Here is a 21,688-nt window from a genome sequence, read left to right on the forward strand (position 1 = left end):
AGCTGGCCTTGAACTCACAGAGATCCATCTGCCTCTGCCTCCTGAGTGCTGGGATTAAAGGCATGTGCCACCACACCCAGCTTAGAATTATTATTTTTATTAAAAACATTACATAAGGGGCTGGAGAGATGGCTCAGTGGTTAATCTGGCTGATCTTGCAGAGGACCCAGGTTCAGTTCCCAGCACCCACATGGCAACTAACAACCATTTATAACTCCAGTTCCAGGGGATCCGACGCCCTTCTCTGACCTCTGCAGGCTCTGCACAACATGGGTGCACTTACATACATGCAGGCAATATGATCATACACATAAAATAAAAATAAAGAAATGCTTGTTCATTAACTCAGTCATGGTCACAGTAGGTGCCAGTAGACCTCCTACACCGAGACTGGCAGAGCTGGCAGCGCCCTTCAAGGCCAACTCGAATCTAACCATAGGCATCTCACAGGGTCTATTTGACATAATGCGATAGTCTGTCGCTGCTGCCTACACACAGGGAAAAGGACTAAGCAAGAAGGGTGACTCCATAAAGGAATGTTCAGTGCCCCTTTATAAGGTCACAGCCGGGTAAAGCTGTGTGCTGTTCCATTTTGGAATACGCAAATGAATGATAAAATGTGTGTATGTCTAAAAAAAATAATCACAAAGCTCAAAATGAGGATTGCTGAAAGGGGCTGAGGTATGAAGGATGCAACTTCCTGACAAGGTTTGGGGTTTATGGGTGGGCTCAACGGTATTTGATGCAAAGTGAACAGGGGCTAGAGAGATAGCCCAGTGGTTAAGAACACCAGCTGCTCTTGCAGAGGACCTGGGTTCGGTTCCCGGCACCCACTTCAGGTCAGAGTCAACCATAACAACAGTTCCAAGAGATCTGATGCCTCTTCTGGTCTTCATGGGCACTGCACACATATGCACAGACACATGTACAGACAATACTCATACACATACACAAAAAAATCTTACCTGAACAGAAATCACAAAGCCAGGCCAGTGGGACTATGTCAAAATCCAACCAGTGGCTGAATTGCCATCCATGCTGTCAGTGGTCTTTATTTGTAGTTATTGTTTTATTACTTTCAACTATGTGTGCGTGCGTGCGTGTGTGTGTGTGCGTGTGTGTGTATATGCATGCACGTGTGTGTCTGTGTGGGTATGTGCCCATGTGGGTGCAGGTGCCCTCAGAGGTTAGAAGTGGGTGTCAGATCCCCCTGGAGCTGGAGTTACAGGTGGTTTTTGAACCATCTGACATAAGTGATTAAGAATTGAACCTGGGTCCCCTGCAAAAGCAGTAAGCACTCTTAAGTAGTAAGCCATCTCTCCAGCCCTTGTGTTTATTTTTTGAATCAGGGTTTTGAGTGGCCCAGGCTGGCCTCACACTCACCATGTAGCCAGGGATAGCCTCGAATTTGTGATCCCCTGCCTCCATCTTCCAAGTTCAGGATTAGGGGCATGTGCCACCATGCCCAGCTTTGTGCTGTCCATTTTTTAAAGTGTGTTTGAGAAGTGTGTTTATCCAGCCCTGTCATGGGCCCCCAGGTGTTCCCAGGAGCGACATACATTGACTTTGACAGTCTCTGAGCATCCTGGGAACATTCACAGTGTCTGGGGCATCATCTCCATGTTTGGGCACCCCCAGGGTATCATATCAGCCCTGTGGCTCAGAGTTCTTGGCAGAGACTGGGTGAGGGTGAAAGACTGCGCTAATGCCTCTCTATCCCTTTCCTTCTCAGAAAATTGCCTTCATGGTAGCGCTAGGCCTGGTCACAACTGAGCACCTGGAAGGTAAGTGTTCGGACAGGAGCCGGGGTGAGGTGGGGCTTGATGGGACTGGTGTGATGGTAAGACAGCTGGGGTGTGGCCTCAGGCAGTGAAGAGGGTTTTAGGGTACTCTTAAGTCATAGCCATCTGGGTGTGACCCTTCTGAGAACCCAGCCCCAGGTAAAGGGGGGCACACAGTCATCCAGGACAAGCCAGAGACCTCTTCTGGTCTCCGTGCCCCATGGAAAACAGGCTCCATGCGGCACTGTCTTGTTCATATGGAGGGACCTGTCCCCACCCTGGAGCCACAGTAAAGTGCAGCTGTCTGGTCCTGTCATTTGCTGACCATTTGAGCCAAAGTTATGTCACTTCCCTGCATTCCATCTTTTTATCTGAAATGGGCCGTCCTCATGCAATTGCATCATGCACCAGGCACATGCACTCAGGTGTGCTGGGACTGACCTAGGGCTCAGGGGGACATGAGTTTAAGCAGATAAGACAGCGTGACTCTGGACCATTTCACCAACTGATAGACACACTTGCTAGAGGCCTAGAAACCAGGCCTCCCATTGCAGACAGGGGAGCTGAGGCCAGAGAACTCGGATCACTTGTCCAGGGTCACACAGCCTGGGTTGGAAGCTAGATCTCCTGACTGCACACCCACCTCACCTGGTAAAGACATTTCATGAAGTAGAAACGTACCCAGTCAGCCTGGGGAGGACAGACAGTTGGGTTTGCATTTCCTTGGAAGCCACAATAGGCAGGGCATGAACTGTGTGTGGGCCTGAGGTGGAGCTTAGTAGCTTTGATGTCAGGCAGAGTTCCTGCCCAACATAGCAGGTGACTTGGGGATGGCCAAGGTCATGCAGGTTGTCAGGGCCAAGCCTACGTCAGAGCAGGGCCCCCAAGCTCAGCTGAACCGTCTTACAGTAGAAGGAGGTGGTCTGGCTGTCACATAGCCTCCCAGGGAACAGCCTTGGCTAACCCTACCACCCAATGGTCCCTGGCAGCCAGCAGCTGAGGCCCAGGTGTGGCTGGGTGGGCAGGGCAGAGACCCGCCTTCCAGCTCCCCTGGGGTAGCCTTGGCTCAACCTTGCAGTGGGTTGGATGTTCCCTAGGTTCTTCTGTGTGATGATATAGAACTTAAGTTGTCTTTACCTCTGACTTTGGAGTGCCAAGACCTTATGAGATAGACACAGAAATCCTGAGTTTGAGGCCCAGTTGAGCTACATACCCACTAGGTCCACACTCTGGGCCTCTGTTTCCTGAGAACCAAAGGAAAAAAGCTTTCCTCATATGAAAATGGTCCTCACTTTGAAAACCTCCCCACAGTCTCCCACAGACTGTGATCCCCGAAATATTTATTGGAGGTCAGCGGTGTCTCACAGGAAGCACACGGGGGTAACACTGAAGACGGACAGGACACTGGGCAGCTACTGGGGAGGCAGAGCTGGCTGTACAAGCCAAAGGGAGGAGAGGGGAAGGACGTGGGTCAGTGTGCCTGGGGCAGAGGCTGCTGAGAACTACAAAGGTGCCTGGCCCAGTGGAGGCAGGGCCTCTACCATCAGCTAGCCAGGCAGGTATCTGAGCTGTGGGCTCTGCTGCTACCACTCAGGGGTCCCAACAGACAGCTGGTGGGGAGGGGTTCAGGCTGAGAAGTATGTCCCTGCTTCTCCCCACACACACCCCGCCCTGACACTCATCCTAAGGCCGCCAGAGCTATTCCTGGAGCCTCTGACCCTGCAGGGCCCAGTCAGGGCAGACAGCTGCAGCACTGATAGAGGGCTGCTGTGCCAGGGCCGGAGGAGGAACCCAGTGACTGCTGTGTTTGCCTTTCCAGAGATCCAGAGCAAGCGCCAGGAGCGGAAGAGGAGGAGCACGGCCAACCCCACCTACAGCAGCTTCTTGGAGACTGAGGTGGGTGGGAAGGAGAGGTGCACAGCTCAGGCCAGACCCTGGGACCGCCCAGCTCCTTCCTTCTGCCTCCTCGCACATCCCTCCCAAACCAGAAGGAAGAAGGTGAAATTGTCAGCTCCCACTGAGTGTGATCACAGCAATCGGGAAGCTGAGGTGGGAGGGTTGCCAGTTCCAGGCCAGTCTGGGCTACACAGTGAGACCCTGTCCCAAAGCAAACAGAAGCTATCTGTTGCATTCCTAGCTGCGGCCCTGCTGGGGAGTGAGGGAACAAACCTCTTCTTGGTCACAGATAGAGCTGAGCCCCTGACCTAATGTCATCGTGGGCCTTGTGTACAGAGCCTATCCAGTCAACTACAGAGAATGTGAGGTGGGGAACAGGCTGGCCCCAAAGAGAAAGGACCAGATAGGATTGAGATGGGCTGGCTCCCCATTGGGTCTCAGGAAGAATAAAGAGGCCATTTCCCTTCTCTAGGTTGTGGGTCCCAAACCTGTGAACCTGAGCTTTGCTGGGAAGGAGAGCTCTCACAGGGAACATGGTCAGCTCCAGCCCTGTAGAGCCCCGTCCAGGGGAGGAGGGAGAGTCCTCAGGCTCCATCCCATATGTCCCTTTCTCTCTCCTCCCTGCTCCTTTCTCAGAACGTGCTCACTCCAAGTGTATGACATTCACTTTTGGGTCTGGTGAGCAAGTCCTGGCCCCAGATGTGGGGACCTTTCAGAAGCCCATTGAAGACTGGGGGTGTGACTCAGTTGGATTAGTGCTTGCCTGGCATGTAAGAAGTCCTGGGTTTGATCCCCCAGCACTGCATAAACAAGGCATGGTGGTGCATGCCTGTAATCAAGAGGATCAGGAGTTCGAGGTCATCCTTGGTTACATAGTGAGTTCAAGGCCAGCCTGGGCATCATGAGACCCTGACTAACAATAAACAAAGCCCCAGAAGAACCCCAAGTCATCTTCAACCTCCAGCCAGGAACACATATTCCATGACCAGGGCATCAGCCCTCTGGTTGGATGTTGACAAACCAGCCACTGCTCTGGGCACAGAGTCTATGTACCCTCCAGCCCCAAACCCGCAGCCAGCATGGAGTGACCTCCTTCATACCTCAGCAGTCAGCTCAAAGCCCTGTGACCCTTGCTTGGGCCTTAGAGAAGCACTGACACCAGGAGCAGCCTTCCACAGGCCCTTACTTGCCTTTGAATGTTGCTTGGCCACGTTGAGTGTTTCCAAGCTAATCCCACATTTCTAGAATAATCTTTTTACCACAGTCAAAACAGCATGGTACCAAAGTCCGGAGGATGTGGCCTGTGGGGTTGTACCATTCCTCTGGAATTCAGAGAAGCTCCTGCAGGCTTTGAACCACGTGCCAAGAGGTGAAATTTGAGGGGGCCAGTCCGTACACCCTCATTTCCCCAGCTGCCTCCAGAACTAGAGAAAGATCAGGAAGCAGGCCAGTGGGGAGGACCATGCTAGGTTTGGTCCTGACCTGTCATGCTTGGGGGCTTCCCCTTTTCTTTCCCACCTGAGACAACTTGGCACCAGGACCTCAGCAGAACCGAGCTTTGTGAACGTCCCTTCCCCACCCACCACTGCCCCTGGGTCCCTAGTATCTGCTTCCTCCCCTGCCTCCAACAGGGGACTCACCTGGTCTCCAGAGCCTGATGCTGGGGCTGTCTTTGGGGGATCCTGGGCAGGGTGGCAGTGGAGGAAGGACTCCACATGACGGGTCACTCTGTTGTGCTTTCTGTCCCTGCAGCGGAAGCGGCTGGCCTCCAGCTATCTCAACAACCCCCTGTTCCTCACAGCACGAGGTAAGTGCCAGCCAGAACCACAGCTTCTGCAGATCCACTCCCCTCCCTGGCCCTGGCCCCTCCACAGCTCTTCAGACTTTTAGGACTGTGACCTCTGCAGTCCCGGCTTCTGGGGAAGGAGAGCTACTGGGGTCAGTTCCCATTTGTCAGGTACAGAAACTGCAGTGGGAAGCAGACTGTGCACTGTGGTCACACAGGTCTCTGACGTGCTCCTGTGCTTGGTACCCAGATCAGAGAACCCTAGTGAAGACCACCCGAAAGCTGGGCTGGCAGAGATGAAGATGTATACAGAGGAGCACCCCCCTACACACACTTTCCTGCCAGTATCTAGCCTGTGTGAGCCTCATGCTGCCCGCTCAGCCATGTTGCCCACTACCAGACATGTACTAGCCGGGCTGGGGCTCAGCCCATCCCTAGCCTTCCTCCTGGACCGACTGTGGGCAGTTGGACTCCTTAGACTGGTCTAGGAGTCCTAGATGCTGGGCTCAGCTCTGACAGGCAGGGACATGTATCCCAGCTTTCAATAGGGCCTTCTCTTCTCTGTCAGCCACCTCAGGACAAGAATACACCAGCAGCTGGGGGCCACTTGGCACTGTCCCTTAGAAAACTACCAGTGTGGGCACAGTGGCTCACAGTGCTCAGGAGGCTGAAACGGGATTGCAGGGAGTTCCAGGCCAGCCTGGGCTATAGAAAAGCCATATCTCAAAGAACAAGAGAGCTGCCAATGGCCGCCTCCTTGGTGTTCTCTGTAGCTCTCGGGGCCTCAGATGCTTCCCTGGGCCTTGGCACTGTTGATCTGTGCTATGCAGTGGGCCTATGACACCTGCTCCCAGTTGATGGACATCTCCCATGAGTAGTGTTATAACCATGTGTGGTTTGAGATCACAGCCTAGAAGGCAAGGGTCTGCAGCCAAAAGGAGCCAACAGGTCACTCTGAGGGGTACTCCGAATTCTGGTTCCTTCTCTGAGCAAACCATAATCCTCATGAGATGGGTCTTGACCAAGACCAAAGCAGAGACCCTGCCCTTATGATGGTTCTGAGAACTCAGGCATCAACTAGGCCTTGTAATGCTCCCATCAAGGGCGAGGACCCTGCCACACTAGGCCTGGGGGACCCAGTCCTGACCTGTTATCCTCCTGCACCCACTAACATCTTCTCCGCCCTTCCTCCCTGTGCCAGCTAACGAGGACCCCTGCTGGAAGGTACGTGCCCCCATCTTCACTCTTCCCTTGGTACCCAGAACTCGTACAGCTCCGAACCTGCTTTCCTCCTGCCCAGCTGAGCCCTGCATTGTTGAAAGGCTGAGCGGCCAGGTTCAAATAGGTGTCTTCCCCTGCCTGGCCCCAAAGGTGCTGGGACCCTAGGAGCCACCAGGGCTCTGCTGGAAGCAGCCAGTGCCAGGACTGGATACAGCTGGCTGTCTCTGGTTCTTTGTTGCCCACCTCAAGGGCTTGCTGATTCCCAGGGTTTTACCCTAGGTACCCATTGTGATCCTGTGACTACCAGTCCACAAAGCTCCTATCTCTGTTCCCTGTGATACTGATTGGTCAGTATCTGCTTCCCGTGTATGGCCTCTCCCTTCCCAATTTCTTTTTTTTCATTACGTTTTATTTATTGTATGTATGTGGAGGTCAGAGGACAATCTGTGAGAGTCAGTTCTCTCCTATCACGTGAGTCTCAGGGATCAAACTCGGGTTGTCAGGTTTTACTCACTGAACCATCTCCCCAACCAATTTCTAATCAAATCCCAAACAGGTCTCATCTGACATGTGCCACCTAGGGGACTGCTTATAGCCCGCTCTGGACATCCACATTGCTTTCCAAGGTCACCCTGTGGCAATAAATACAGGTGCTTATGGGCCTGGCCTGGCAGTTTATCCAGATTACCACTGTCCAGCCCACATGGACAAGGGGACACACAGCGGGGTGGAAGGCTCCTGAGTGGAGCCCCTTCCCGTAAACCCACAGTCCTGGAGGGACCTTGGCTTTGAGGTGGGAGGCAGCACTCTTGATCCCTGTTCCACCTCCTGTTCCTGCTTCCTATGTGACTGGGCTGGTGCTTCCCCCTTCCTGGGCCTCTATGCTGAATGAGGAGCGTAGATGGGCGTAGGAGAGGTCATCTGAAGAACAGCACCCTCCCTCAGGGACACCTCTGCTGTCTAAGGCCCTTGTGGCATGGGCTGTCCTCTCTGGTCTCTTCAGCTCTGAGGTTGAAAGCTCTCTTGATATGTCTTGTAGGGAAAAGAGCCCTGGTGGGTGGCCGGAAGTCAATCAGGTATTGCAAAGTCACAGGAGCCCCTCCCTTCAACCAGGCAGAGGTGTCCTTGTGCACGCCAGGGACACGGCCCCTGGTGTGTGTGTGCTGAGGCCTCAGTGGGAGAGACAGATGAAGAGCCCTGTCCTTACTGCTCTGCTGGGCCCCTGGTGTGAGTGGGGAGTGCTTCACGTGCTCTGTCCTGTTCTGTCCAGTGCTTGAGGGACAGCTGGCCTTATCTCTGCTGTGGATGCGGAGGCAAGTGTGTGACTCACCTGAGTATCAGGTCTTGACTAGATGGATATGCAGTTGAGAGGCCTGAAGGTGCCACTTGCCTCAGTCCACAGCCCCATCTCTGAGACAGCACGTTCGTAAGAATGAGCCACCAGTGCAGGGCTCCATTCCCTAAACAGGAGGCAGGCTGTTTCTTAGAACATGGTGGGTGCCCTTCCCCACACACACAAATTGAGAGTTCAAGTCTTAGCATGGAAGACTTGGGGCACTGGAGCCCCCTGTGCCAACTTCCATGCTCAATGTCCCAGCCCTGGTCAGGGTAACCAGGCATGCCCTGGATCCTACCCATCCGGGTACATAACCTGCTGGAGTCCAGGTGTATCTTTGCAGTGTCACCCAGCAGGAGCCACTCCCTCCTGTTCTCTCTAGCTGCTTAGGCCTGGCTGAGCTGCCTCACATCCCCCTTTCTTTGCAGAGTGAGATCACCCATGATGAACACTGTGCCGCCTGCAAACGAGGGGCCAACCTGCAGCCCTGCAGCACCTGCCCAGGGGCCTACCACCTCAGTTGCTTGGACCCCCCCCTCAAGACAGCACCCAAGGGCCTGTGGGTCTGCCCCAAGTGCCAGCAGAAGGTGGGGGCAGGAGGGCTCACTCTCCCCTGCACATATGGCATGACAATGTCTGGGGTGGTCCCCAGCATGGTGGACCTGGGTGGAGGCAGGGCGTGCACAAGAGTGACGAAGAGAGGCTTGAGTACCCAGTGAGCTTTGTCCTGTAAGCTGTGAGGTGCTTAACAGCATCCCTGGCTTCGACCAGGGAGGGAAGCATTGAAGATTCTGGCCCCCAAGGAGCCATGCTGGTGTGGCTCAGAGAGCATGCTTCCCTGGGGTTAGAGAGCCAGGATATGGTCCCAGCAGGTTCCAGGGTCTGCATTCTTTCTCATCACCCCTTTTGTCCCTTAGGCCTTAAAGAAACACGAGGGTGTGCCCTGGACTGGGATGTTGGCCATTGTACACTCCTACGTCACCCACAAGACGGGTAAGGTGTCACGGGGAGTAGGGAAGGACCCCTGGGTTCCTGTGGGAGCTTGAAGAGGCTGGGCAGGTCCAGGCTCCTCTGACCCAGAGCTTTAAGAAGCCAAGACCTGGGAGTGGTCCCCAGCACAACATTTTCAGTCTCCGTGCATCAGCCCAGCTGCTCACCTGCCCCTTGGTGGGTCTGCTCCATCTCTCCTAGTCAAAGAAGAGGAGAAGCAGAAACTGCTGCAGCGAGGCAGCGAGCTGCAGACTGAGCACCAGCAGCTGGAGGAGCGAGATCAGCAGCTGGCCTCGGCAGTGAAGGTGAGCACAGGTAGGGTGGGTGCCTTGCCATCCACTCACGGAGCCCGGGAGAAAGCAGTCTCCCCTGTGTCACCCAGCGGGTCCGTGGGTGGAGGGTGACGCTCTAGTGCAGTTCATAAACATTTACCAAGTCATTAGGGACATCTTCACCCTGCCTCTCAGCTCTGCGACCTGGCAAGGCCCTGCCTTTCTGAACCTCAGCTTCCTCTGGTATAAAGAGGACATAATCTGTAGGTTGATGATAGACAAGATGATGGAGATGATGGAGATGATGGCGATGATGATGGTGGTAATGGTGGTTGGTGGTGATGGTGGTAGTGATGACGGTGGTAGTGGTGGATGGTGGTGGTGATGGTGGTGGTAATGGTGGTGGTGGTGGTCATAGCAATGATGGTGGTTGTGGTGATGGTGATGGTAGTGATGATGATAGATGATATGGTGATAATGGGAATGATGGTGGTAGGGATGCTGCTGATGATTATGGGGATGGTGATGATGATAGGTGGTGTGGTGATGGTGGTGATGATGATAGCGATAGCGATGGTAGTTATGATGGTTGTGGTGATGATGGTGGTGGTGATAATGGGGATGATGGTGGGGACGATAGTGATGATTGTGGTGATGGTGATGATGGTGGGATGGCGATGATCATGAGAGCCATGATAGTGATAATGTTGGTGGTGATGATGGCGATGGCAGTGATGATGTTGGTGATGGTGACGATAATGGTGATAGTCCTAATAGCAGTTTTGGGTCCTAGATAAGCTCTATTTTATTTATTTTATGGTACTGGGGATTGAACCTAGAGTCTTGTGCATGTTAGGTAAACACGCTATCAATAAGCTGTATCCCCAGTATGGTTTTAGTGTGTGTGTGTGTGTGTGTGTGTGTGTTTGTGGGTGGCATATGTGTGTATGTACATGTGTGTGTGTCCAGGTTAGAGGAGGCTAGAGGAGGCTGTCGGATGTGTGTGTACATGTGTGTGTGTCCAGGTCAGAGGAGGCTAGAGGAGGCTGTCGGATGTGTATGTACATGTGTGTGTCCAGGTCAGAGGAGGCTGTCAGATGTCTCACTCTATTGCTTGCCACCTCCCTTCAGATATCATCTCTCACTAACCCTAAAGCTTGCTATTGTGGCTAAGCTGGCCCATGAACTCCTAGGGGCTAAGCTAGCTGGCCCATGAACTCCCGGGGGCTAAGCTAGCTGGCCTGTGAACTCCTAGGATCCACTTGCTCTGCGTCCCAAAACTGGGATTACAGCCATGCATGATGATGCCAGGCTTTTATATTGGTGTTGGGGATTCAAGCTTAGGCCCCCTCACTTGCACAGCAAATACTCTTACCCAACGAACTATCACCCCAGTCCTCCCCCTACCCAGCATGGTTTTACTTATTGAGATAGGGTCTTACTAGGTTGCACAGGCTGCCTTGAACTTGTAGTCCTCCTACCTCAACTTCCCAAGTACCTTGAGATCACAGGTCCGGCTTGGAGAAGCTCTTTAGATTCAGTGTCTCCTTCAGTCCTCTCAAGAACCCTGTAACAGTCTCTGTGATGATTAGTGTTCTCGTTTTGGGAACAGCTGTGGGGAGGTCACTGCTACACTAGCAGCACTTGATCCAGAGTAGTGGGCATCTGACTCCAGCCCCATGGCCATGTCATCTCTCTGTTAAGGACAGAAAGGCTAGAGAGCAGGCAGGAACAGAACACAGTCTGGGAAATCTGTGGCCCTCAGTGACTGCTACTGCTGACCAGAGGAGGAGCCATGGTCAGCTGTGGGGATGGGCATCACTATGTGACCTGTACGTCCTGGCCTTACATTCCAAGACAGACTTACCCTGTGGGTCCAGCTGTTTATTTAATCTGCCCCTCCCTGTTTTTGTGGGACCCTTGGCCTATTGTCTCTGTAATGGAGGGGGAAGGCTTTGGGAGAGAGAGAGGAAGGGAAGGAGGGGGGAGGGAGGGACAGAGGGATGGAGGGACTACAGGGCAGTCGAGGCAACTGCCCCAGGATGCAGCAACGTTCAATTCTGAGACCCTTTCTAACCCCTTTGCCCCTGACAGAAATGCCTGGAGCTAAAGACAAGCCTCTTGGCCCGCCAGAGGGGCACACAGTCATCACTGGACCGCCTCCGGGCCCTCCTGAGACTCATCCAGGGTGATCAGATGCTCCAGGTTGCCATGGCAGCCACCAGCTCCACTCCACTGCTGACCGGGCCCTGGAGCAAGCCCTCCACCGCCACCATGCGTCCTGCCCTCCAGCACCCTCAGGGCCACAACTGACCACAGGGACCTGTGTGACACCTAGGGAAAGTTACTGGGACCCTGCTCTTGAGTCCTGAGGGTTCTGTTGGCCTTAACTCATAAACTCTATGAATTTCAGACACAAGTAAACCAGACAGAGAAACATAGAAGAGAAGGGAGCACATCCCAGAGCCAAGACAGGCTGAAGGTGGATCCCTGCACCCTTCCTCACTACAGGGGACACCTGAAGGCCAGGTGGGGTGTCACAGACCAAGGCACAGGCAGCCCCACCCCCAGCTGTTGTGGGCCCCACCCCCAGCTTTCAGCTTCCATTGCCAGCTCTCTTTGCGTCGTCCCCACAGGAGAGGCAGACTGCAGAGAGGAGGGTGAGGCAGACTGGCCCACGCATAGCCTGCATGAAGGCAAACTGAGGACAGGTAGCTGGATAGTGGGGTGGGGGGGTGAGCCTCTGGTACCAGAGAGGGTAGCTAACCTAGGTAGTTGTCCAGAGGCCCTGGGTCTCCCTGCGCTCTGCCTGCCCTTGACCCCTTCTGTCAGTATTGTTAGGTTGACAATTGCAGCCAATTTGACTGAACAAACTACAGGCCAGCTTCCCCTGGGGTCACCCCTACGTGGGCTGCCTTGCCTGGCCTAGGCCTCAGCCATCCTGAGCCCTCTTCCTGTAGTCAATCTCTGGGACTCATTGGCCATCAGTGTATTTTCCTCGTGGAGTTCCGGGCTAGATGGAGCTGCCCCCCCACCCTGCAGGGGAGGCACCTGGTGGCTTTCAACTCCTGACTAGAAGCCTTCAGGGTTCTCCTTGAAAGAACCGCTAAACATCCAGCCCTCTTGCCAGTTAAGGACACTATGCCAAAAATCACTTCACATTTTTGTATGGTGTTTTTATTGTGTGATCCGTAATGTGAACGGGGCACCCGCTGCCTTTCCTCTGGGTCTGGTAGTCTCTGCCCCAAGGTACGAATGGACAACCTCCCCTGAGAGGCTGGCCAGATGGAGCACCTAGAGGGGTTTTAGAGATCCAGGGGGAGAGGGCGGTAGACTTGGGAGCCTGGCTTTCAGAGCCTCCAGAGCCCCCTCCTCACACTGTCCTCTTGTTCCCAGGGAGTGCAGGCTTTCTGTGCCCATAGGGCCCCTGCACTCCCGTGGGCCGTGAGCCCACCTCACCCTGTTTCCCTGTCCTGACGGACTCAGCACAACCTATTTTTGTCCAGGAGCCACAGGTCTCCTCTCAAGCATATCACACGGTGCCGAATTGCATTGAGCATGTGTGTGTGTGCAAGCTGCAGGGCCACAGACACGCACGTGTGCACACAGACACAGGTGCAGAGTAGGGAGGCTGGCCGGCATCCCGCCACCTGCCACTGTTCCTCTTGTCATTTTTCACGACTCCGGGAGAAACTGTGCTGCGCGATACAGATCTATTTTAATACACGTAACACTGGTTGAACAAGATTTTTATATTCTTTTATCGATGAACGACGTGAGCTGTGTGAGGCACACGTCATATATTGGTTACGCGGTGCCAACTACGCATTACCGAGTGGCTGGCGACGTAACTGTCTTCAGGTTCCTCTTTTGTTGGTTTACTTTTCTTCTTGGATGGATTGAGTTCGATTTTGTAAGAAACATGGGAAGATTTGGAAGACTGGACCCAGGAGGGGAGCTCCCGATGCGTCTTGAGACTGTTAGTTTTGGGGGGACCAAGGAGGACCGTCCAGTGGATAGTGAGGCTAGAGAAAGTGTTTGTCTTAAATATCGCCAATGTAGTTTTGCTTCCATATGATCCATTAAAATTGATTGATGATTTAAAGCCCTGTGGTCCTGTGTTTTGCCTTCAGGAACACGCCCTGAGAAACCCTGGGGCAGCTGGGTAGGTGTCACAGTGGCTGAAGGTCGGGGTCATCTGCCCCTCCTGCCCCAAGGGAAAGAGAGAGATCACAAGATCACTGTGCCCTTCCCGTTCTGGTTGCCACCCCATCTCTGGGAGGTGGCAGGTGCACACGTCAGTCCCCATGGTGGGGAGGGCCTGGCAGAGCAGAGCAGGTTACATCATGGTGAGCAGGAAGCAGGGGAGGCCTGTGCTAGCTGCCCTCCACCTCCCTCCTCCCAGCCTGCAGACACTGTGCCGCCCATGTTCAGTCAGTCTTAAGTATCTATGAAACACACTCAGACGCTCCCAGAGGAGAGAGCTTTACTAACTTCCTGGCACTTCATAATGGGGTCAAGTTGACAACAATCAAGAGTCACAGTCATGACAGTCTGCTTAGAGGGCCGTAAGCACGAGAAAGGATGGACAGCCTGAGCCCTGCAGTGCCGTGGGAGCCGGGCACCAAGCTCCCATGGCTTCCACCTCCCCCGCACCTGTCTCACCCCCATGTGGCAGAGCCTGCTCCTATGTCTCCAGCTCCCTCCAGGTGAGGTGCCCTCCCAGCATCCCTCTGCCAGCTCCTGCACCCAACCTTGGGGAACCCACACACAGCACAGCTCTGCCGCTAAAGAGGGAGCCCTCCATAAGACTTTCAGCTTCACGCCCCACCCAGGTGACTCTGTGCTAGGACAGTCTACAGTTGGGATGGAGTCACCCCAGGAGGCCTAGTGCCCAGCTGAATATTGTCTGGCTTTAGAGAGGAGAGCCCAGGGTCCAGGGTCCAGTGTGCAAGGCTACCCAGGCAGTGGCAGAGACTCATCTCTTAGAAGGCACTGAGGGCTGAGCTTCCCTTTGTCATAGAGCGTGCACAAACTGGACTATGTCTAAGGTGCCAGCAGGACCTTACAGTCACAAAGGAAAGCATCCTGGATCTCTCCAGCATTCAGTGGCTTGCGGCCATCTTGGCCCCTTCCTTGACTCACAGAAGCCCCATCCAGCTCTGCCAATATCCTTGTGTGGCATCCAAGCCTCCCTTTTTCAAAAAATATTTTATTATTTTTATTTTATGTCTATGAGTGTATTGCCAGCAGGCATGTAAGTACATCTGTGTCGTGCAATGCCTGCGGAGGTTAGAAGACAGCATTGGATCCCCTGGAACTGGAGTTACGGAAGAACAGTTGTTAGCCGCCATGTGGGTGCTGGGAATCTAACCTGGGTCCTCTGCAAGAGTAGGCAGTGCTCTTAACTGCCGAGCCATCTCTCCAGCCCCTTAGAGCAATTCATAAGATCTTAGCTAGACTTGGGCACACACAGCACCTGGGCTTTTGAGGGGCACAGCCAATTCCCTGTCATCTTCCACCTGTTCCCTCCAGGTGTCTTCATTCATTCGCAGGGTCTCTAAGTCCTTATCATTGTGGGCCAGGTCAGGTGACCTTGGAAAGGGCTTCATCTTCATTGTCAATAAGATCAGGAATCACCCAGGAGACAAGCCTCTGGGCATGTTGGTGAGGGAGTTTCTAGATTAATTGAAGTGGGAAGACCCACCCTTAATAGGGGTGACGTCATTCTAGGACTAGGGTCTCAGACTGAATAAAAAGAAGCCAGCTGAGCGAGAGCTTTCATCTCTCTCTGCGATGTGACCAGCCACCTCACCCTCCTGCTGCTGCGCCCTCCCTCCGTGATGGACAGTGCCCTTGAGCTGTGAGCCGCAATAAACCCTTGCTTTAGTTGCTTCTGTAGGTATTTTGCCACAAGAAAAGTAACAAACACAATGCCTTTCTGCCTTCTAGCACACAAGGACGGCGTTGGAAGCAGAGAGGATTTCTTAGAAAACAGCCAAACCCACGGAGCCCTAACAGCCTCCAATCTCTGAGACGTGTGTTGCTGTGCTTTATAAATCGTTCAGCCTGGGACATTTTGGGATAGCAGCAGCACAGACAGAGACAGACCCCTAATGCAATGTTCCTTAACTCGTCTGAACCTGCTCCCAGAGTTTCTGCACCCTGACCCCCATCTGTATCATGGGCCTCCTCTGCCCATACAGCCCTCCGGACTGGATGGATTGTGGTGTTACTTTTTCTGGACGGCCAGGCTTCCCCAGCATCTGTTTGTGCACTCCACCTGATCCTTCCTACACCTGCTTTGAAATGTCTCGGCTGCTCACAGGGGGTCAGAACAGAGACCTCACCTAACACAAAGCTCACACAGCCAGGAGGTGGCTCCAACTGTGGCCTGGGTTCTGTGCTGTGCTCCGCCGTTTGGATACTGGGTGTCTCATGGTGCCTGTGTGTGACAGCCAGAAGTCACGGTGCCAACCCCACTCCCAGCTGCCTTGTAGTCTGAGACTGTGGTTAAGGACTGAGCGATCTGACTCCCAGGTGGGAGGACAAGGTGAGGGATGCCAGGGCTAAGCAGTGTTCAGCATGTGCTCAGGTCTTTTATTTGTTAACCTACTTTTCTTCTCTTTTCCTTTCTCTTTTTGAGACAGGGTTTCGTGTAGCCCAGGCTGGCCTTTAACACACTATGTAGCTGAAGCTGACCTTGAACTTCTGATCTTGTTGTCTCCACCTTCTAAGTACAGGGTCTACAGGTGTGCACCCCCACACCTGGTTTACGTGGTGCTGTGGATGGATCCCAGGGCTTTGTGGCTAAGCCACATTCCCAGACCACTTTTTGTTGTTGTTTTGTTTTTTGAGACAGGGTCTCAATATATAGCCCCCAGCTGGCCTGAAACTATGTAGGCTAGACTGTCCTCAAACTCTTAGATCTGCCTCCCAAGTGCTGGAATTAAAGGCATGCACCACCACATCTGGTTCCCCAGCCCTCATTAAAAAAAAAAAAAAAAGTTATTGAGGGGGCTGGAGAGATGGCTCAGCAGTTAGGAACACTGGTTGTTCTTGCAGAAGACCTGGGTTCAAATCCCAGCACCCACATGGCAGCTAACAACTGTCCATGACTCCAGCTCCAGGGGATATGACACCCTCTTCTGACCTCCGTGGGCACTGCACAACACGGGTGCACTTACCTACATACAGGCATATGTATATGTATACATGCATATACATAAAATTAAAATAATAAACCTTTTTTTTAAGTTATGGTATGCCAGGCGTGGTGTCACACGCCTTTAATCCCAGCACTCAGGAGGCAGGGGCAAGGGGATCGGGATCTCTGTGAGTTCAAGACCAGCCTGGTCTACATAGTGAGTTCCAGGCCACTTGGGGCTACAGGGAGACTTTGTCTCAAAAAGATCAAAAAAAAAAAGTTATTGTTTACAGCTCAAATCCCCCCTGCACACCCTCTCCCCATTCCCCTGCCTTGGTTACTTGTAACCTAGGGTGACTGGGAGCCAGCTCCGAATAAGGAATCAATGAACTTTCCATTTAGAGGACTGTAGCCAGTCCTTCTCCAGAGGGGTTAGAACCCCAGGCTTGAGGAGGGGGTTTTCCTTCTAGATTGTTCCTGCCTTGGAGTTGCTCACATAAGATATCTCCCTAGGATATCGTTTAGTGATGGCACTAAACTTTTCAAATCACTTCTTTTCTCTCTCCAGCAGAGTCCATCCTGCCTCTCTCCCCCTAATCTTTGCTGAACTACAATATTCAGGACCTCTAGTCCAATGGAAAAGGGACACTCAACATCTCTATTTTGTTTTTCATTTTAAAATATTTTATTATTTATATCTTTTTTAAAAATCTTATTTATTATTTTTATTTTATGTGTATTCGTGTATTGCCTGCATGTAGGTAAGTGCACCTGTGTCATGCAATGCGAGCAGAGGTCAGAAGAGGCTGTCGGATCCCCTGGGACTAGCGTTACAGACAGTTGCCAGCTGCCACATGGGTGCTGGGATTAGAACCTGGGTCTTCTGCAAGAACATTCAGTGTTCTTAACTGCTGAGCCATCCCTCCAGCCCCTTGTTTCTCATTTTTGTGACAAAGGTTAGATAACTTCATTGTAAGTACTGTATTTGTTGGGGCTCTCCAGAGGAATAGAACTGATAGACTGAATACATATTAAGGGGTTTGTTAGATTGCTTTACACGATACAGTCTGGCTAGTCCAACAACAGCTGTCTTAACGCTGGAAAGGTGTGAACCAGTCGCTGCCTTGTTCATGAGGCCGAGTGCCTTGGCAGGCCCAATTTGAGTGTCAAAGGCCCGGAGGAGTCTTGGAGAGACATAGGTCTTCAGTCCAGGTTGGAAGGCCTTAGAAGTTGGGCTCTGAGGTCAGTGAAGGACGGTGGTGGCTGGGACAAAGGCAAGAAGCAAAAGTTCTCCCTCAGCCTCCTTATACCTGGGCCTCCAGCATGGACGGTGCTGCCTACACTCAGGGTGGGCATTCTCCCTTCAATTAACCTGATCAAGAAATCCCTCACAGAGCCTGGAAACTTGTCTTGTAGGTGATTCTAGATCTTGTCATCAATCAGTATTAACTGTTATAAGTATTGGTATTCAGTAGATAGACAGCCACTTATGTTCTTAGCTTGCTTAGGTTTTTATTTTTATTCCCCCCCCACCGTGTGTGTGTGTGTGTGTGTGTGTGTGTATCTGTGTCTGTGTGTATGTGTGAGGGTGCCTGTGAAGGTCATATCCTGTGGCTGGAGTTACAGGTGGTTGTGATGTGGGTTCTGGGAACTGAACTCCAGTTTAAGAGCCTCAACTGCTCTAAACTGCTGGGTCATCACTCCAGCCCTTATATTTTGTTTGTTGTTTGTTTGTTTTTGGTCTTTTTGAGACAGGGTCTCCCTGTAGCCCCAGCTGTCCTGGAACTCACTATGTAGACCAGGCTGGCCTTGAACTCACAGAGATCCACCTGCCTCTGCCTCCCGAGTGCTGGGATTAAAGGGGTGTGCCACCATGCCTGGCGACCTATTCTTTTTTTTATGGTAGAACAGTAGCCATTGATTTTTGGATCATTTTTCCTACCTTTTTCCTGCAAGTGTTTCAATACCTGTGTGTCCTGCTTTAGCCCTGCTACATGGTCTTAGCATGTTTTCAGATTGTTTGGAGTATGAATTCAAACTTTGTTCTCAATGACTAGGGAGAAAGCTCAGCTGGTAACTTGCTTGCCATATAAGCACAAGGACTTGAGTTTAAGCCCCAGGACCTATGTTTTTTAAACAAGAACAAAAGAGCACAACACGGGTGCACTCACATACATGTAGCCAATACACTTAGACACATAAAATAAAAATAATAAATATTTTAAAAAAAGAACAAAAGCAGCCAGGTGCAGTGGTGCACACCTTAAATCCCAGCACTCAGGAAGCAGAACAGGAAGGTCTCTGAGATCAAGGCCAGCCTGGTCTACATGGTGTGTTCCAGGTCAGCTGGGGCTATAGGGAGACCCTGCCTCAACAAGACAAAAAAAAACAAACAAAACCAAAACCAAAACAAAATATGGTGGCGTGTGCTTGAAATCTCAGCACTAAGGAGATGGCATCAGACAAATCCCTGAGGCTTGTGGTCAGCCAATCTGCCGTCTCAAAATTAATTAATTAGATAGAAAAATGATAGATGATAGACAGATAGATGATAGATAGATGATAGATAGATGATGATGATGATAGATGATGATAGATATAGATAGATAGATAGATAGATAGATAGATAGATAGATAGATAGATAGATAGATAGATAGATAGATAGATAGATAGATAAATGGTAGGGTCAGGCAAATGGTTCGGCAGTTAAGAGCACTTGCTGTTCTTCCACAGGACCAGAGTTCAGTTTCTTTCACTCTTATCAGGCAGGTTACAACTTCCTGTAAGACCATTCAGGAAGAGGATATGATGTCCTCTTCTGGCCTCTGTGGACAGCTGTACTCATGTGCACACACCCATACACAGACACACAAACATACAAATAATTAAAAATAAATCTTTTTTAAAAGGTGAATGGTACCCGAGGAATGAAACCCATGGCTGTCCTCTAACCTCCACATGCACATATGCACCAGAACACCCTCTTACCAGCATGCTCATGTGCAGTAAAATTCTACTTTCTCAGGACTGAAGAGATGGCTCAGTGGTTAACAGCACCGGCTGCTCTTGCAGAGGACCCGGATTCGACTCCCAGCATCCACATGGCAGCTCACAACCGTCCATAACTCCAGATTCAGGGGGTCCAATGCCCTCTTCTGGCCCCTTTGGGCATTGCATAACACAGGTGCACTTACATACATGCAGGCAAACACTCATATACATTAAAAAAGATTCAAATTAAAAGAAAAACTACTTCCTCCTTCCATCTGGTCTCTTCTTTGTCACACTGATCTATGTATTTCTTTTTGCTTTTTTAAACATTTTCAAATTCTTGGGTTTTATTTTCTAGATCCCATTGATTTTTAGTCCCAGTTTTAGTCCATCATGGTCTTTGCCTGATTTTAATGCTTTAAAATGTATCAAGACTTGTTTTATGACCCAGACTTGGGGCTGTGGGGGGTGGACACATGCTTGCTATGGTGTTCATATGGAGGGGTCAGAGGACAACTTTTGAGAGTCAGCTCTTTCCTTCCACCTTTTGGGTCCCAGGGGTTGAACTCAGGTCGTCAGGCTTGGAGGCAAGACCTTTACCTGCTGAGCCACCTCACCCCCCCACCCCCCCCCCCCCCGTCAGTTTTTAACAGCTACTTCTGCCTGTGTCATTCAGCATGTGAGAAATTCTTCAAGCCATAAGTGATTGTGGGACTGTTCAGGAGGGTAAGCTGCCTTGGGCTGGTTTTTCTGCCAGTGTTCCCCTTGCAGTTTAAGAACTGGCTGGGATCCATGTGTGTCAATAGGCACACATCCACATGGCAATCTTTAGTTTATTTTTGTTTCTCTGTATGGTATTGTGCCTGCATAGACACTCTTCAATCATGTCCTGACTTACCTGCTGCCTCTGCTGGTGACGGACAGCCCTTTTCAAGTCGTTCACCTAGATACAGAGTGCTCTGTGGCTGTGCCAGTCCGCGCCCCACCAGCCACATGTGAGTGCCCACTCCACAGGCGGGAACAATGGCTGACTGTAGGGGTGGTTTGTGAGCATTTTTTATTTTCTGTTTTACATTTTCCAACCCTGACATTTCCTGCCAGGGCAGACCCTGCTGTGTGGGTCTGGGCAGTGCCCGTGTGATTGTGGAAGTCAGCCACAAGTTCTGGGAAGCCTGCCGAAATCTCTGGAGTCACTTAAAAATCTGTCATTTCCACAAAAGTGAATGTTTGGACGATTTATCCCGTGCATCCTATGGATAGCGATACCCCGGGGTCCCAGCGTCGCCCTCATTGTTTTAAGCTGAAATGGGCCTGTGTCCAACACATTGTCACTCTAATCATTTTTTTGTGTGTGTGTGCTGTGGAATGGTGGGGAAATTGTGCTGGGATACAGGAAGGTGATAGGACCACACAGCCCTGGGCTAAGATTCACAATTACTGTTTGTGGAGGAGAAATTGTCATCAAAGGAGCTGCGGGAGGGTGACCGTCTTGGGGCACCTCTCAGAGTCAGGAAATTTGAAACATATATTTCACAGACATGCATTTCGCTGTAAACCCCACTGCATAATGCATGAGACTTGATTTAATGTCATTGTTAATTCGGGACTCACAATGGCGGGCTCTTAAGGGAACCATCATTTTTCTTTCTTTTTTTCCCTGGCAGCAGAAGTCTGAGGCCCGTTGGGGTTGTTCCGAATTCTGCTTGCACAGATGCCATTGGGGGTGAGGTATAGATGCTAGGTGGCCTTTCCAGAAGCTGTGGCCAGGGACATCAGGCTGGCTGCCTCGGGCTCCACACTGAGCCATTCTGGGGACCCACTAGGCTTGACTGTGCAGGGTCAGAGAGGGAGGGTTGTGCTAGAAAGGAAGGAAGAAAAGAGATGGGGGGAGGAATGGAAGACGGAAGGAGGAAGAGAAAAAGAGAGGAAGGAAGGATGGAAGAAAGGGAAGAAGGATGGATGGATAGATGGAGGATAGAAGGAAGGATGGAAGGAAGGGAAGAAGGATGGATGGACAGATGGAGGATAGAAGGATGGATGGAAGGGAAGAAGGATGGATAGATGGAGGATAGAAGGATGGATGGAAGGGAAGAACGATGGATGGATAGATGGAGGATAGAAGGAAGGATGGAAGGAAGGGAAGAAGGATGGATGGATAGATGGAGGATAGAAGGATGGAGGGAAGGAAGGATGGATAGATGGAGGATAGGAGGGAGGGAAGGAAGGAAGGATGGGTGGATAGATGGATGATAGAAGGAAGGAAGGAA

The 21,688-nt window shown here is 51.7% G+C and overlaps 1 protein-coding gene across 4 annotated transcripts in view; it reads left to right on the forward strand.

Annotated features, from left to right (window-relative positions):
• Positions 1–13,357, forward strand: part of Phf21b (PHD finger protein 21B) — a 95,419-nt gene extending 82,062 nt beyond the window's left edge. For all 4 annotated transcript variants that reach the window (XM_008844710.3, XM_008844706.3, XM_008844709.3 and 1 more), the window contains 8 exons: positions 1,733–1,784; positions 3,601–3,677; positions 5,430–5,484; positions 6,665–6,687; positions 8,449–8,607; positions 8,938–9,013; positions 9,212–9,315; positions 11,377–13,357. In XM_008844710.3, the coding sequence (XP_008842932.1) occupies positions 1,733–1,784; positions 3,601–3,677; positions 5,430–5,484; positions 6,665–6,687; positions 8,449–8,607; positions 8,938–9,013; positions 9,212–9,315; positions 11,377–11,595 (765 nt within the window). In that variant the 3' untranslated portion in view covers positions 11,596–13,357. The remainder of the gene's footprint in view (positions 1–1,732; positions 1,785–3,600; positions 3,678–5,429; positions 5,485–6,664; positions 6,688–8,448; positions 8,608–8,937; positions 9,014–9,211; positions 9,316–11,376) is intronic.
• Positions 13,358–21,688: the final 8,331 nt, after the last annotated feature.

The sequence above is a fragment of the Nannospalax galili genome, unplaced genomic scaffold, assembly GCF_000622305.1.
Source record: "Nannospalax galili isolate Female #2095 unplaced genomic scaffold, S.galili_v1.0 scaffold180, whole genome shotgun sequence".
In the NCBI taxonomy this organism is placed as follows: Eukaryota; Metazoa; Chordata; class Mammalia; order Rodentia; family Spalacidae; genus Nannospalax; species Nannospalax galili.